Raw genomic sequence first — 17251 nt, forward strand, 5'->3', positions numbered from 1 at the left:
GGTAATGTTGGAGTCTTGACAAGTAACAGACTGATTTGGAGGAAAATTGTAGGTAGGAAGTTAGTAATGATGTAAATTTTTCATGTAGTACTATCATATCCTGTATACCCCTTGAGGGTTCATGGCAGGAATTTGATGATGATGATGAAAACCTGAACAAGTGGAATGCTAGGTATAAGTCAAATGCAATATGCATTTGACTTCAGCATAGAAATTAAATATCGGCAGTGAAACCCTATTTCATATAAGTCCTGAGATTAGTAGAATTCATCTCAGTTAGAACAAAAAAAAGTATAATTATAATGGGAGGAGTTATACTGGAGGAAGTAGGGGAGACAACAGATCTGTGGTTGATGATTGATAGAAACCTGAAATTTAGGGGACATATTGCAAAGGTGGTGAAGGTAACACAGAGGATTGCTGCAATAATGAGAAGGACACTGACCTGCAGAGATAAAAGGATTATCATTCTGTTGTTTAGATCTCTGATCAGACCACACTTAGACTATTGTTCTCAGATTTGGTCTCCAGGATTTGAAGGGGATAAATTAACTGTGGAAAGGGTACAAAGGCAGATAACAAAGATGGTTTCAGGACTGTACCATGTTAGTTATGAGGATCTGCTGAGGGAATGTGGCCTGCAGAGTTTGGTGAATAGAAGAAGGAGAGGTGATATGATTGAGACTTTTAAAGTGTTGAGAGGTGGTTACAGGGTTGACACTGGGGGGTTCTTTTGCTTGGTTGAACAGCGGGAAGGAGTGATGACAAGAGGCCATCCCTGGAAGTTACGAAAGGAAACTGTTTGCAAGAGGGTGAGGAGTGGTTTCTTTGCATGGAGGGTGGTTGAACCATGGAATGCATTGCCTGATGGAGTGGTGAGAGCAAGAACGATCAATGAGTTTAAGGAGTGGTATGATAGACTTTGTGTTTCTCGGGGGGAGGGGGGGACCTCCCCTCGATGAGTCTTGATAGACTTTGTGTTTCTTAGAAAAGACCTCCCACAATGAGTCTTTTGACTCCATGGATGCCTGAATAATAATAATAATAATAATTTTTTCCATTACACAGACAGATCAAGAATCATTATTATAATTATTTTCCCAGGCACCTCCATGAATCAAAGACTTTACTTGAGAGGCTTGTGCTAACTGTTATTCCCACAGTTGCTATCATATCATTAAAAAAAAAGCTGTACTAAAAATATATATAACAAAATAATGATACATTAACCCCCATGGTACTCAGTTACTGTAGGTTTACAATCCTTCATGAATCAGAGTCATATAGGAAAAAGTAACTTCTCCTTAAACTCATTTACCAATACAGCACTCATTTACTTAAACTCATTTACCAATACAGTCTGGTTACCCATTCCATCCATTCATCACTCTCTTAGTAAGAAATTTAGTCCTAACCACACTGTTACACAACTCCAGGAATGACTCCCTCTCCCACTTTCTCTCCCTTTCTGACATCAACTGAAAAGTCTTATGTCTGAATTCTATCAAATTGCTTTAAATTACTCATTTCTATCCTGTCTCTTCTTTTCTATCAACTAGCTTTTATAACTCACAGAACTTCAGTCTATCCTCATAGGAATCATTCCATGGACCTGTCACAATCTTTGGCCATTCACTTCTGGATCCTCTCCACCTCTTCTTCATTTCCAAGGAATTCAGGTACAAGACCTATATAGTAGTCCAGATGTGACCTTATTAAAGTCTCAAAGAGATTGATAATAAGCCTATCTCTGCTTAGCATGATCTTCCAGGTAATACAATATATTCAGGTAATCCAGTCAGCTATTTTGGCATCTTTTCCAGTATGGCCTCTAAATTTCAACTCCCTGTCTACAGCCACCCCAAAATTCCCTTTAGGGAATTTAGAGTGATTGTAGATAGGGAGTTGTGTACCACAATAATGGAACATAGAAGAGCGCTGTGTATTACATTAACTGAAATATGCTTTAGAAAATTTCATCCTTTGCAGCTGTTATTCTGCTGCCGTGACTATCTAACAGTGTTAATCTGTAGTTATTCTTTCTCTTACTTGCCATATAGTGGAAAAATTCCCTTGAATTAATCTTGGCCTGACCAGCCACTCTTCTCTCATACTGCACATTTTCTTTCTTTACCATACTCGTCACCTTCCAAGCCTGCACTTCATACTATTAATGGATCCGATCACCACCAACTATCTTGTACCTCCTCCACAGCCTTTTCTTTTCTAACACAGTTTGCTTGATTTCGCTGTTCATCCATTTCACTCATACTCTATTTACTTGCTTAACCCTTGGTATGCAGTTATACATTGCTTGAGTCAGATACTGCCTTATGAATTTCCATGCACTGTCAACATATTTTCTGCACAGCTCATCTCAAATTATTGATACTAATTGATTATGGAGCTTCCTATAATCACTGCCTTATATTTCCACATATCTGTTTTTGGCACTAACCTTTCATGTTTCACCACTTCCCAAACAAGTACCTCTTGATCACTCTCACCAACTGGTGGCAGTGTCAACACCTCATTAACAACTACATCTTGTGAAGTTATCATCAAATCCAAAACATTAAAGCCTCTTCAGTCACATGCTGCTTAAGATATTTATCTCTCAGAATTTCCACAAACTCGCTCTCCTTGTTCCCATGCACTATCTCCTCTTTCCATTCTATATTCCTATAATTAAAGTCTCCCATCAGGATCACCTTCTTTTTGCATGCCCAGCTAATTTGTCCAAACATTTCACAGTCGGTATTCTCTGAATTCCCTGGCCTGTAATAACAGCATTCTGTCAGATATACTGACTTATTTATTTCAACTTCACACCACAGAGATTAAAAATTTGTGCATGCACTATCAACTTCCACAACTCTGCAGACACAATTCCTCTACAATCATCAATAGCACTCTCCTTCCTCTTTTCACATTTCTATCCTTCCAGAAAATTGTATATCCTTCAAATTCACTCCACTGATTTACAAATTGAACTTCCTTTGCCTCTCACAACTAAGCCATCTTACTATTCATTATCTCTGCTCTCCTCAGTTCACTGTTGTCATATCTGGGTAACATGCCTATGACTTTCCCAACAACACTATTCTTCTTTACCTGCTGCAACAACTGCCTCAAATCTCTATCAACATTCTTTTTCTCCCCAACTAAGTCATTTGTGCCTATGACTACCGCTAATTTTGATGCTCAGTCTTTCCTTTTCTATGACACATCAGGTATTTGCTTCATTGTTCCACCAGGAAAGCGTGTTTTGTGCACTTTATTAGTCATCACACCTCTAATGATCGAGTCCCCATACAATGATATACGACTACTATCCTTTCATTCTTTCTTCGTATTACTAACTTCCTCCTTCACATTATCATCAGCCATTCTCTTGTTTAGATGTTTAATATCCTCTTCTAGATGTTTCATTTCACTTTTCATTTCACTAACTTATGCCTAAGCTCTTCTACTACAGTAGAAGAGCTTGTTCCTATTTCTAATTGCCCTAATCTATCAAGACACTTTTCACATACGTTAATGCTTTCCTTCTTGTTTACCCAAACAGTCCACAAAATCTTTCACATTTTTCAGTGCATACGTATAGCAACTTTTGACAGAGCCAGACTTTCATAAGGAATTCAGGTCTTTCCTAAATTCCTTATGAAAATTCCTTATGAAGGATCAGGTACATGAAGCCTTCCATGCTGCTGATATGTGTTTCTTTATGGGTGCCATTTTCAGATGCAGAAGAAGTACAAACAAACAAGTAGAACACAATATAAACAACAAAAAAATTTCAACAACAACACTACTGAAGTACACTTGTATCTAGCCTGAAAAAATACAGTGCAATTTCCAATAAAAAGCTACACTATACACTAATTAAAAACCTTTTTTTAGCACAGCTCAATTCTACTGCTACTTTCACTAGTGTTACAACAGATTATAAGACTTTGATATGTCCACACCTGGATTACTGTGTCCAGATCTGATCTCCTGGGTTTCTTGGGGATGAGGAAGCAATTGAGAAGATTCTGGGTTGAGTGACCAAGATGGTGAGTGGCCTGTGAAATGTTCACTATAAGGACAGATTGAGGATTTGTGGATTGCAGAAGTTGGTTGATAGGAGAAAAAGAGGCAATATAATAGAAATATTTAAATTGCTTAAAAATGTTTTATAGGATTGATGCATGGGCAGTGTTTCATCACTTTACTAGTGGGACCAGAACAAGGGATCATCCCTGGAAGTTGAATAAAGTTGTGGTGTGAGGATTAGAATTTTTGCTTGGAGAGGTATGAATGAGTGGAATGGGTTGCCAGAGTCAGCTGCGAGTGCTTTGTCTGTTAACAGGTTGAAGGAGAGATATGATAGATTGTGTGGATAAATTATGTCTCCCAAGATTCAGTCTCCATGAGTCTTTGGATTTTATGGAGGTGCTTATATAATAATAATAATAATCATTATTTAAAAAATAGGATGCTTAATAACACTACTATATTAATTTTAATAACTCTGTCAGAATTGGTACTAAATGATGCTTTGAATCCTAAATGTTCATTAATGAATGAACATGAATATTAAAATCAGTTTTCCCATTAAATTATCTCCAGAATGATTTGTATAGCTAGTTATAACCAGATTGTCTTTATTTATTTATTTTTTTTTACCTCACAAGTTTTTTTTTATAATTTCTTTTCTTTTTTTTTTTTTTTTTTCATTTGTAGCATAATGTTAAAAGAAATATTCATTTCAATTTTAAAGGTATCGCTACTTCACCACCAACACCATCAACTACACTTCCAAGTTTAACAACAGCACCACCTAATATAAAGATTCTACTTGATCATGAAGCAGAATGGAGTTTTGATATAATAGAATTAGAAAGGATAACAGAGAAAAGGTTTGCTGTATCAATTTAGATCCTTAAAAGTTTTTAAGTGTAGTGTTACAAATTTTGGCACAGTAAACATGAATTATTGCCCTCCCTTCCATGAAAAAACACTGCTGTTTCCAAAAAAAAAAGAGGAATAATCAGTTTTTCTGGAATTATTCTTCATTTTTGGATGGATTCGACAGTTCTCTTCCAAAGAAAGAGAGAAAAGAGTAGACAGAGTTATACAATTGAATGCATACTAATTAAATGAGGTGAATTAGACTTTTGCATTACGGCAAAAATTGTTATCACACGAACATTGTACTATACATACTAAAGGTGAAATTTTTTTTCATCTATGATTATAACTTCAATATATCTCAATTTATGTTGGGTATAATTCCACAGAGACATTTTTGGCTGTACTGAGTTCATATCATCATTCAATGAAATCCAATTGTGTTAATGCAAATAAATCGAGATAATATAAAATTCTTTCTCATTCAACTCCCTATATAAAATTTCTTCATAGAATTGTAAGAATAATTTGACATTATTAGAATTACAGAACACAATTCTTTGAATTCCTTTCATATTTCATTGAAAGTCATTTGAAAGTGAAATATTGCTTAAAAGTGTTCAGTAAGAAAACCTAACAATTACCCAAGATGCAGACAACCTGAGTGGGTAGTCATCAAGGCTCGCAGTAATTATTTTGTTGTATTTTACAACATTATTCTGTGAGCATACCTGTTGTTTGACAAACATTTCATTCTATCTAATTTTTTTACAACTATTGTCAGACAGAAATCAAAACTGATAATTTTTAATATAGCTCTTCACTACAACATTTCTGTAAATTAAATCCAGCCAATGCAAAATTATTACTATCATTCCAAAACTTCTATTTCCCAAAATTTTCCAATAAAAGTGAGTCAGTTGTAACTAAAACTGTATTATACATACAACTTCGAGTATGTTTCCTAAATCACGAAGGTTACATTAAGTCAAATAGTAATTGCTATTTATAATTTGCATATATTCCATTTTGGCAATGAATATAGTTGAATCTAAAATTGGAAGTTTGACAAATTTTTGTAAAGGTTTCAAATACCAAATACTAAGTCCATATGCCAGTTATTGCTCGATGAATAAAATTCATTGAGCAATAACTGGTATATGGACATCACTTAATAATTTTCATTATGTATTTTTAATTAAGAACTTAAGGATTCCATGAAATAAAGCATCCAGACTGATAGATTTGTCAGTGAACAATCTAGATTGATTGTTATGAATGTATTTACACTGCAAATTGCAAAATGCAGATATTCTCATGTGAAGGTTGAAAGATGAAATTGGTAAACATGCCCTGATGATAATCACTCTTAAATTTCCAGAGCATGATGTTTTTGGAACACTTGCAAAGCACTTAAAAAAAAAGATGCTGCTAATAAATTATTTTCCATATTAGTTTCCTATAGTTACATACAGCCATAGTTAACTGTTGTTATTCTTATTAACTTCCAACCTCCATTGAGTCAGACATGGATTGTGAGAGGTACATACTATTGCATACAATACTCATCCAACCATGCCTTAAAATGATTCAATGTGTCTATATTCACAACACACACACACACACACACACACACACACACACACACACACACACACACACACACACACACACACACACACACACACACACACATACTTTTAATTAAGAACTTAAGGATTCCATGAAATAAAGCATCCAGACTGATAGATTTGTCAGTGAACAATCTAGATTGATTGTTATGAATGTATTTACACTGCAAATTGCAAAATGCAGATATTCTCATGTGAAGGTTGAAAGATGAAATTGGTAAACATGCCCTGATGATAATCACTCTTAAATTTCCAGAGCATGATGTTTTTGGAACACTTGCAAAGCACTTAAAAAAAAAGATGCTGCTAATAAATTATTTTCCATATTAGTTTCCTATAGTTACATACAGCCATAGTTAACTGTTGTTATTCTTATTAACTTCCAAACTCCATGGAGTCAGACATGGATTGTGAGAGGTACATACTATTGCATACAATACTCATCCAACCATGCCTTAAAATGATTCAATGTGTCTATATTCACAACACACACACACACACAGAGGCAATGCATTCCACTCACCAACCACTCTCCATGCAAATAACCTTCTCCTCTGCTCACACACTCTTTATACAAGGCTGGTCTGAAAAGTTCTCGGCCTCGACCATAGATGGCAACACTATCAGCACGATTTTTTTTTTTCTAAGTTGGTACATCTGTCATAAGTATCCATGTGAAATTGCAAGTCATTCTATCAAGTAGTTTGTTTTATACAGCTATCTGAAGCAAAAGTATATTGTCTGTATCCCTTGAAATGGATAAGATTGAGTATCTTACAGTTATAAAATTCTTTCTAAAAGAAGGTTTAACTCCAAAAGAAATTCATTTGAAGTTCATAAAAGTTTATGGGCACTCTTCTCCTTTGTTTTCGACAATTAAGAAATGGGCTGCCAAGTTTAAATGTTGCCATACCAGCTTTGAAGATGATCCACATGAAGGACGTTCAAAAAGTGTAACAACACAGAAATCATTGATCGAGTGCACAATATGGTATTGGATGATCGGTAAGTCAAAGTGCATGAAATTGCTGAGACTATAGGCATTTTTTCAAAAGAACATGTAGGGAGATTATATTGCAAAATAGAAATAATTTTGAAATTATAAATTCGTGTTTTCATTGTTAAGCCAAGAATGTTTCATACCACTGTTGTACAGTTTCCTGTGATGGACTCTTGTTTTACCTCTCCCCCTCTGTCATTCTATGAAAAATCTCTTCCATGTAAATATGTAACAACCACTGATTAGCTTGCATGTCTAATCATATCCCATACCCCCCCCCCCCGTCTTCCTCCTATTCACAAGGCTTTACAATTTACATTCTCTCAATCTGTCCTTGTACTCCACATTCCAAAAACCACTAAGAACTTTTGGGAATCTTCTCTGGACCCTTTCCAACATATCCTTGTTACCATGAAAACATGGCAATTAGATCTATGCACAATGATCTATATGAGACCTGATTAAGGCCTTATACAATGGAATCATAACTTCTATATTTCTGCATGTCAGTTCTCCTCATCATTGCCATTATTCGATTTGATGTCTTCACAACTTGTGCAATGTGACCCCTGAATTTCAGGTCCTCGTCCACCATCACTTCTAGATTTCTCATCTCCTCTACTTGTGTTAAAGTTTTTCCACCAAGTGTATATTTGCATTCCATCGTTGCTTACCAAATCTCAAAACCTTACACTTTGCAACATTGAACTGACAGTTTCACTTTCCTGTCCATTCATGCAATCTATTCAAGTCCTCCTGCAAGGCCATAACATCAACTTGACTCTGCATTGCTCTTCCCAATTTTGCATTGTCTGCAAACAGTTGCATATCAATAGTTAAATCCATCACAGTATCATTAACACATTCGCTGCCAACTATGAGTATACTCGTAGTTGGTATATGAGCATCACAAGCCAGCTATGAATATACTCGTATGACGCTTACCGCTGGCAACGAGATTACCCATACTGACCTTGAAGAAGTGAAAATGCTTGGCTTGTGGAGCTAGCAGCAAAAGTGTGTATACTCGTAGATGGTATATAAGCCACACAAGTCAATTACGAATTTACCCATATGTCGATTTCCGCCAGCAACGAGATTACCCATACTGACCTTGAAGAAGTGAAATTGCTTGGCGTACGGGAACAACCTATGCCCGAGTAGTGTGGCAGCGAACGTGTTAATATACAAATTGAACAATAGTGGTCCCAAAACTGACTCCTGTGGTACACCACTAGTGACCTTCCTCTTAAGGGATACTACACCCCATAAACGACTTTCTGATACGTATCAGACAGCCAGTCACTGATCCAACTCAGAAGTCTGTTATTCAATCCAATCTGTTTCAATTTATAAGTAGCTTTTTGTGTGGCAGTGTATCAAAAGCTTTTGCAAAATCCAAGTACACCAATGTATATTGCCTCTCCCCCTGCCCAAGGTATTTTCATTTTATTGTACATACGTTAGTAAGTAAAACATGATCTCCCTTTAACAAACTCATGCTGATAACCACAGAGAGTACTGCTGTTATTAACCCATTCCTATATCATACTTCTCACTAATCGCTGCAGTACCTTCACCACAAGTCCAGATAATATACAGATTGGCCTATAATTTGAAGCTGCAGCCTTATCACCACCTTTATGCAGTGGAACAATTTTACCCTCCTGCCACTCCCTTGGAACTTGTGCTGTTGTAAGACTGATTAAACATTCATGCCAATGATGCTGTCAATTCCCTGGAACATTTCCTTAAGATGCATAGTGATATCAAGGTTATTTATTTCCTCAAATATCTATGCTCCCTCACAATTAAGCCATCCTCTGACATGTCCTTTACACTTAAGTTCCTCATGATTTCACTCTGATTAGGATGAAACACCCTTATAAATTGATCACTGAATGTCTGAACAATGTCTTCTGTAGCAGTTACCATTCTACCATTTTCATCCATTAACATCATCTTACCATGGTCATTCTTCCTTCTACTTGCCACATATCAAAAAAATTCTCTAGGATTTTACTTTGCCTGATTTCCCAATTTCTGCTCATACTGCACTTTTGTTTTCCTTATTGAGTCACTCTCCTGGCTTGTTCTTTATACTCTCCATGAAACTGATTATTACCATTATTCATCTTTATTATGTGACTATTATTATTATTACGTGACACTGTTAAAGGAGCTCCAGGAGTCATCATGAAAGGGCACCTGGACTTTTACTCCACTTATCTCATGTCTCCTCTACTTAATCCTCCAAATATACACAGCCACATTACTACTACAACAACGCTACCCTCCACCACTACACCAATAATGATATTTTTTTCTCATAAATTATGTGTGTTCTTATGGCCAATTTGCATGTATGTGGGATGAAAATCATGTGTTTCCAGGAGGAAAAAACTCTGTTATCCCTCTTGTCATGAAAGTTATTGGGCTCATGTCCATTCCAATCAAAAGATACAATGCCTGTTCTTCCAATTGCACTATGGAAACAATTATATGTGCATATTTTCACTTTTATGGTTTTCATTTATGAAAAACCAACTGTTCTCTTATCCTTTGTTTCTTTTTTTCACCCTTATTGTCTAACTTATTTGTTTTTGAACTTAATTAAAAAAAAAATCAGCTAATGCCTTTTTATTCCTGTATATAGGGAGTAGGCGAGGCCGATTTAGCCCTATCTAACTTTTGGAGACTGAGTGGGCAGTTCAATCTCCACTGGTACCCAATCAGAGATAGCTGGCCCAAGGCTATCACTAATTAAGTGCACGCAGTGAAGAGAGACGGCTCAACAAGTGCCGCCATCTCGTCGTCCCTAACCCTAATACTCGTATTTAATGTCTGAAATAATGTGGGTTCTATGGTGAATTTTCTTGAATTTCCGGGAGAAAAAACCTGCTTACCCATGCCAGAGATTGACTAACTTGGGAACTGGTTGAAAAAAGGCTTAGAAAAATTTCTTCTAGTCGCCAACTAGATTTGAAACCAAGAAGTATTCCTTATTTCGGTCAAGTGCTGTGGTGTGCAAACACCACATCAACTGAGCTACACAGGCTCTTGAACTTTAATTTATGAAAAAAAAAAAAAAAAAACTCAAACCACCTTTCATGGATCAAAACACAAGTAGCATTCTTTCTGCCTTTTATCATATAATTATCTATTCCACTGTTAAATATCCTCATGGCAATTGTAAAATTATTAATGTATTAACTGTAACAGGAAAACCTTTGTGTCCAGCAGATATCAAGTATAATCTTTTACTTAAAATTTCTAAGTACCGAAAAAAAAAAGCCAAAGGAAGAAACATGTTATATATTTTTTTGAAAATGGAAAGATTTTCTTTCATTATATATACATATAAGGAATATATATATGGAGGCCTAAAGTAAGTGACTGGAAAATGTTTGGTGATGAATTACGTTTTGGTCTAGAGTAAATATTATTTTTAAACAATCTTTTCCATATTCTATAAAATAAAATACATGGTATATACATGCACACTGAAATAACCATTTACAAAATACAAAACAAAAAAAAAATTTACATAAACATCCACATAAAATATACAAGAGGGGGAAATTTTTTTTTGATGAATTGCCCTTTTGTGAATTGTCATTCGATAAATTGTCTCTTGGTGAATTGCTTTCAGTGAATTTTCTGCACACCAATACTATCTGTTAGTAGCATAGCTTTAATCTTTGCCTGACAAGGCCTTATAAAATATTTTCTGTTCACAGGAAATTCAACCAGATTACTTTCTCAGATCAACTAATGCCACTCTTACTGCACTCAAAGATAAAGCTGATCTTCTAGCATCACTCTTTTCCTCCAACTTCTGTATAGATGATGAAGGCAAATAGCCTTCTTTCATGCCAGTAACTGAGCACCATATGTCTCCTGTGGTCTTTCAGCAAAAAATACAAGAAGAATACAGAATAACCTGGTCTTGATGGCATCTCTCCAGTTGCATCCAAATGTGCTCCAAAGCACAGGATGCAACTGGAGAGATGTAATATACTACCTGTCCCCCTCTGTCATCTCTTCAATCTTCTGTATTTAGCTGGTACCTATCCCAATATGTGGAAGTTAGCATATATCCAACCCATTCCAAAAAAGATAGATAAAAGTCTACTGTTCAATCCTACCAATTGCCATAATCTTAATCCTCTCCAAAATAATGGAGAAAGTTATAAACAACTAATTTCTTTACTACCTAGAAGTTCACCAGTTCATCATTGACCACCACCAGTATATATTCTACAAATACAGATCCACAGCTGATCTCTTAGCCTACATTACTCAGCACTTTACATGTGCTGGAAAAGTTCGAAGGTATACGTGTGCTGTGTCCTTGACATTTCCATGGCTGCTTCAGAAATTGACTTCCTTCGGTCTGTCTGCCACACTCAGTAATTGGATAGCCAACTTTCTTTCTGATTGTTCATTGTATATAATGGTGGATGGCATCTTCTCTTTGAATTTTGCAACCAATGTAGGATTGACTCAGGGCTGTGTTCTGTTGTTAAAGTATGTTCAATCTTGAAAGTTTATTTTTCACTTGGTCAGACTATAATAAATTTAGTTTAATCCTTTATCCAAGTGTGTGCAAACAAAGTTTGCGCCTGAAAGTATCTTCAGGACTGGGGTAAAGTGGTACAACACCGGGCAACTCCTTGCAAAGGTGGAGCAAGCTACCAACATTCCTATCTCAGTATCTCCCATAATGCAAAACACATCTCCTTGCGGATATGTATAATGTTATGCATTAAGGGAAGGACCACTACCCAGACTAGTTTCAACCTTTATTGAGGTCTCTTCAGTGGGAGCCAGGCCCAAGTGGAGATACCAAGGCAGAAGCATTCACAAGGTCATCTCCTCCTATAGGAGCTGCCAAATGGTGTGCCACCTTTTTATTAAATTACTCTGGATTTAGAGAAAGATATTGAAAGTTTATTTTTCACTTGGTCAGACTATAATAAATTTAGTTTAATCCTTTATCCAAGTGTGTGCAAACAAAGTTTGCGCCTGAAAGTATCTTCAGGACTGGGGTTAAACACCACTTTACTCCAGTCCTGAAGATACTTTCAGGTGCAAACTTTGTTTGCACACACTTGGATAAAGGACTAAACTAAATTTATTATACGTTCAATCTTGTTGGCTGCACCTTTTGTTATACTACGTACTTCCACTACCCTGCTTTGCCTTTGTATCTTCTCTTACTTAACTATTGTTAATGTTGACTGCCTAAAGTTATGAGCTGTTGCCATATATTTATTTCTACTATATCTTATTTCTCATGCTCTATAGTCTAACAAATTTATTTTTCTTAACAACTGTGCCAGTTAGACTATATATTGAGTGCGAGAGTATAAGATCTTAAACCAAAGACAAAGCGGATATTGTTTATATCCCACCCCCTTTGTTTATATTACTCTTACTTTAAATAGTCGTGGCTTAAATGTAAATCATAATAACTTCTATCTTATGCAGGTTCGAATATTTTTAGGATAGTGCATTGACAGAATCAGTCCACTGTGTTGTTCACAAACCATGTAATTAAGTTACACGGTTTCTCTAATCTAATTATAGTTCTAAGCTAATTCACAATCTAGCATAACATTACTTGAATATAGGACATACCTTGGTTAAGCCTAATTCACCCTTAACATACAATATCTCACAAACATAGACATATATTCTTGTTCAGTATACAGCTACTTACAATATTTGTTCAGCAGACAGTTTCTCACATCAAAATATTTACACATAAGTCTTCTTTTTATCTTTCTTTCTGCTTACTGACACGTTCCTGTTTTCCCACTGAATTTCTTCCTTGTTCAAGTAGTCGACTACCTTTCCTTATTGAATCCTTAACATGGTAAAACTGGTAAACATCTTTTCTCCATTTACTGTTGGGTCTATTAAAACAAGATCAGCAGGTGTCCAGCATTCCTTTTCAGTACAGCTGCCAGCTGCAAACACATCAAACCTGCTTCTCCTTTTCCTGATTTATCCTATCTGCCTGTCTCCATTGGAACAGCCTTCCTCATAATGTGTTTTCCAACTTCGAACTCCAGCTCTTTACAAAAAATATCAATAGATTTTTCTTTCTTAATCCATATTACACATGGCACTGATGTGCTATAGGTTCTTGTATGCTAACCATTTGGCCAACCAGGCCAGCCATTAATGTTAAATTTATTTGCTGTTTCAAATTATCATCTTATCCATTTCTAGTCTCTCATTTATCTCACACTACTTTAGACCTTGAGCAGAATCGTTCTCATTGGTATGAAATAAAACAAAAATGTGCACATTAAATTCTCTCATATCTACTACACTGGCACCTTATTACCATTAAATGAAGCCAGCATAACATAATCATTTTTCCTCTTTTTATAATGAAATATTGAAGCATTTCTCTAGGATTTCTTTTTGTCTTGCATAACTACTTTCCTCTCATTCTGTTTTTCTTTTCTTACAATTAATTGCTTTGTTTTAGCCTGTGACATTATACTCAATATACAAATATTCATTATTTTCCATTTTATACTTTTTATGCAATATTTTCCTTCCAAAAATATACTAGCTTTGTTTTACTGTTCTTCCATTCTGCATCTTTCCTTATTTACATTATTGCTTTATTTACATCTTGAATTTTCTTATTTACAGTTGGCCATTACTGTTTTTAGATAGTCCTTAATTATCAATAAGTAGTAGTTATATTCTTCCTGCCAAGTTGGGGAATGGATGTGAATAAGAAATAAGAAATCATATGAATGTGAAAATTAATTATATTCTTAAGCACTACTCTATAGTGCAATTGGAAGAATGATGTGGCATTGTGCAATTCAAATGGAATAGACCCCAAGTTCAGTTCTCATCATGATCTTTATACTGTGTTTTTCAGTTGAAGGGAAGTAAACCAGTCTCATATAGAGGTAGCAGAATTTTTTTTTACTCCTGGAAACTTGGGTGTTTTATTTCACATATAGGCAAACAGCTGAGATTATACACCTTTAGAGATGTCACTTATCAACCTAGCCAAAGATTATTGGGATCTCTGAGATCCCAATAATCTTTAGGATGAGATCCCAAAATTCCAGTTATGATGATATAATAACTGGAATTGAAGTGGCAGGGTACAGCATTTTTCGGCAGAATAGGAAAGGAAAACATGGTTGTTTAGTACTGCTTATGATAAGTGATGACTTATGTCCTCTAAGAGTTGAGACTTTGGAAGGCAGTGACACAAATGGTTTTGAAAGCATAGGGTGTGAAATAGAAGTGGCCAAGACAGGATATTTAGTTGGGTGTTGCTACGAACCAGGGAGCACAGAGGGCGGGAAGAAGGAGATGTTTAGGCAGTTGAGCTTGGCAAGTGCAAGAAGAATGATTGTTATGGGAGATTTTAATAACAGCAGTATTAGCTTGGAAGAGGAAAATGCATGTAGTAATAAGGGAATGGAATTTCTAGAATTCTTGAGGGACAAATGTGTTAGGCAACATGTAATAGAGGGAACAAGAGGTTCAAGAGTTTGCATTGGGTCATAACGTCAGAATAGCTGATAAGTGAGATGACATATCTTCCACCAGCTGAAGAGAGTGACCACATGGTTTGGACTCGGAAGATGAATAGACATGCAGGTGTATCAAAGAAAAGGGAACATAGAGACCTGAAGTTTAGGGGACATATTGCAAAGGTGGTGAAGGTAACACAGAGGATTGCTGCTATTATGAGAAGGACACTGACCTGCAGAGATAAGAGGGTTATCATTCCGTTGTATAAGTCTCTGATCAGACCACACTTGGACTATTGTTCTCAGATTTGGTCCCCAGGATTTGAAGGGGATAAATTAACTGTGGAAAGGATACAAAGACGGATGACAAAGATAGTTTCAGGACTGAACAAGGATAGTTATGAGGATCGGCTGAGAGAATGTGGACTGCAGAGTTTGGTGGATAGAAGAAGGAGAGGTGATATGATTGAGACTTTTAAACTGTTGAGAGGTGGTTACAGGGTTGACACTAGGGAGTTCTTTCGCTTGGTTGAACAGCGGGAAGGAGTGATGACAAGAGGCCATCCCTGGAAGTTATGAAAGGAAACTGTGAGCAAGAGGGTAAGGAGTGGTTTCTTTGTGTGGAGGGTGGTTGAGCCGTGGAATGCATTGCATGATAGAGTGGTGGGAGCGAGAACGGTCAGTGAGTTTAAGGAGTGGTATGATAGACTTTGTGTTTCTTGGGGGGGGGGACCTCCCCTTGATGAGTCTTGACAGACTTTGTCTTAGGAAGGACCTCCCTCGATGAGTCCTTGGAGGCCTGAATAATAATAATAATAATATGTGGAATTATAATGCAGATGATTATAATAGTCTTAGGTATCAACTAGGGGCAGTTCCATGGAGGGCAGAATTGGAAAGCCAGGATATCATTAGTGCTTGGGAAATTGTGGAAGAATATTTGTTAGCAGCAATAGTAAGCTGTATTCCATGGAATAAGAAGCGGACACAATTTGGTGTAAAGTGGATGATAAATGATATCAAACAGGAACTGCAGTTAAAAAAGAGATTGGGGAAGAGATATAAGGAGAGGGGTGGAGGACAGATACATGAAGAATATGAGACGAAGGCCAGGAGAGTGACCAGTATGGTGAGTAAGGCAAAACTGGAATATGAGAAGAGATTGGCACTAAGATCCAAAGAAAATCCTAGGGAATGTTTTAGCTATGTGGCCAGTAGGCAGAGAAACGATTGTGGAAGGATAAAAATGGAAATAGAGTGACTGATGCAGAGGATATAGTGGAGTTGTTCAATGAGCACTTTATTGGAGTATTTCATCCTGGAAGAGGTTTTAATACTAGAGGGATAGGGCAGGTTCAGGGTTTAGAGGTGCAAGAGTGTGTTCCAAATACTGAGTATTCTGGATACCAGTAAAGCCGTTGGACTGGATGGTATTTCACCATAGGTTTTGAGAGAATATGCTAAAGAGTAAAAGTCTGGCTGTGGGAAAGGTACCCAGGGAACGGAAGGAAGGTAAGATAGTTCTGGTGCATAAGGGCGGTAGCAGACTGGATGTGTCTAATTATAGGCCTGTTTGTATATCATCAGTAGTTGTTAAGGTCTTGGAGAAATTAGTGAGGGACTATATACAGTGTTAAGCAGATGAGGGTAATGTTATCTGGGAGAATCAACATGGATTTTTTCAGGGGCACTCTTGCTATAGTAATATGATTGCCTTTTATAATAAAGTGACAAGAGCAGTTGATGAGAAAGGCATATACTGCCATTTTTTTGGATTTTTCAAAGGCGTTTGACAGGGTGCCACATGATAAGCTGATATTTATGTTGCAGCACATGGGTTTAAATGTCGGGTTAGTGAAATGGATTCAGGATTGGCTGACTGATAGGTATCAGAGAGTTGTGTATATTGGGGCAATATCAAGGAAGCAGAAGGTTACAAGTGTGGTTCCACAGGGCTCTGTACTGGGACCTGTATTGTTCAACCTTTATATCAGTGATATTGTCAATGGATTGCAAGGGGACACTCAGTTCTTTGTGGATGATGTGAAGCTGGGAAGGGTTATCAGTAATAGGGCAGATGTGGCAGCTCTGCAAGAGGATTTGAATAAACTAGGCAGATGGGCAAATGAATAGGGGTGTCGGTTCAATGCAGCAAAATGTAAAATCTTGAGGTTTGGGATCAGTCGATGGGAGGATACATA

The 17251-nt window shown here is 36.6% G+C and overlaps 1 protein-coding gene across 2 annotated transcripts in view; it reads left to right on the forward strand.

Annotated features, from left to right (window-relative positions):
- Pde8 (phosphodiesterase 8) overlaps positions 1 to 17251 on the forward strand; it is a 464293-nt gene that overhangs the window by 344160 nt on the left and 102882 nt on the right. For both annotated transcript variants that reach the window (XM_090406572.1, XM_090406573.1), the window contains exon 14: positions 4766 to 4904. In XM_090406572.1, the coding sequence (XP_090262698.1) occupies positions 4766 to 4904 (139 nt within the window). The remainder of the gene's footprint in view (positions 1 to 4765; positions 4905 to 17251) is intronic.

The sequence above is a fragment of the Typopeltis vanoorti genome, chromosome 16 (assembly GCF_054136105.1).
Source record: "Typopeltis vanoorti isolate ZY-2024b chromosome 16, IOZ_Tvanoo_1.0, whole genome shotgun sequence".
Classification (NCBI taxonomy): domain Eukaryota; kingdom Metazoa; phylum Arthropoda; class Arachnida; order Uropygi; family Thelyphonidae; genus Typopeltis; species Typopeltis vanoorti.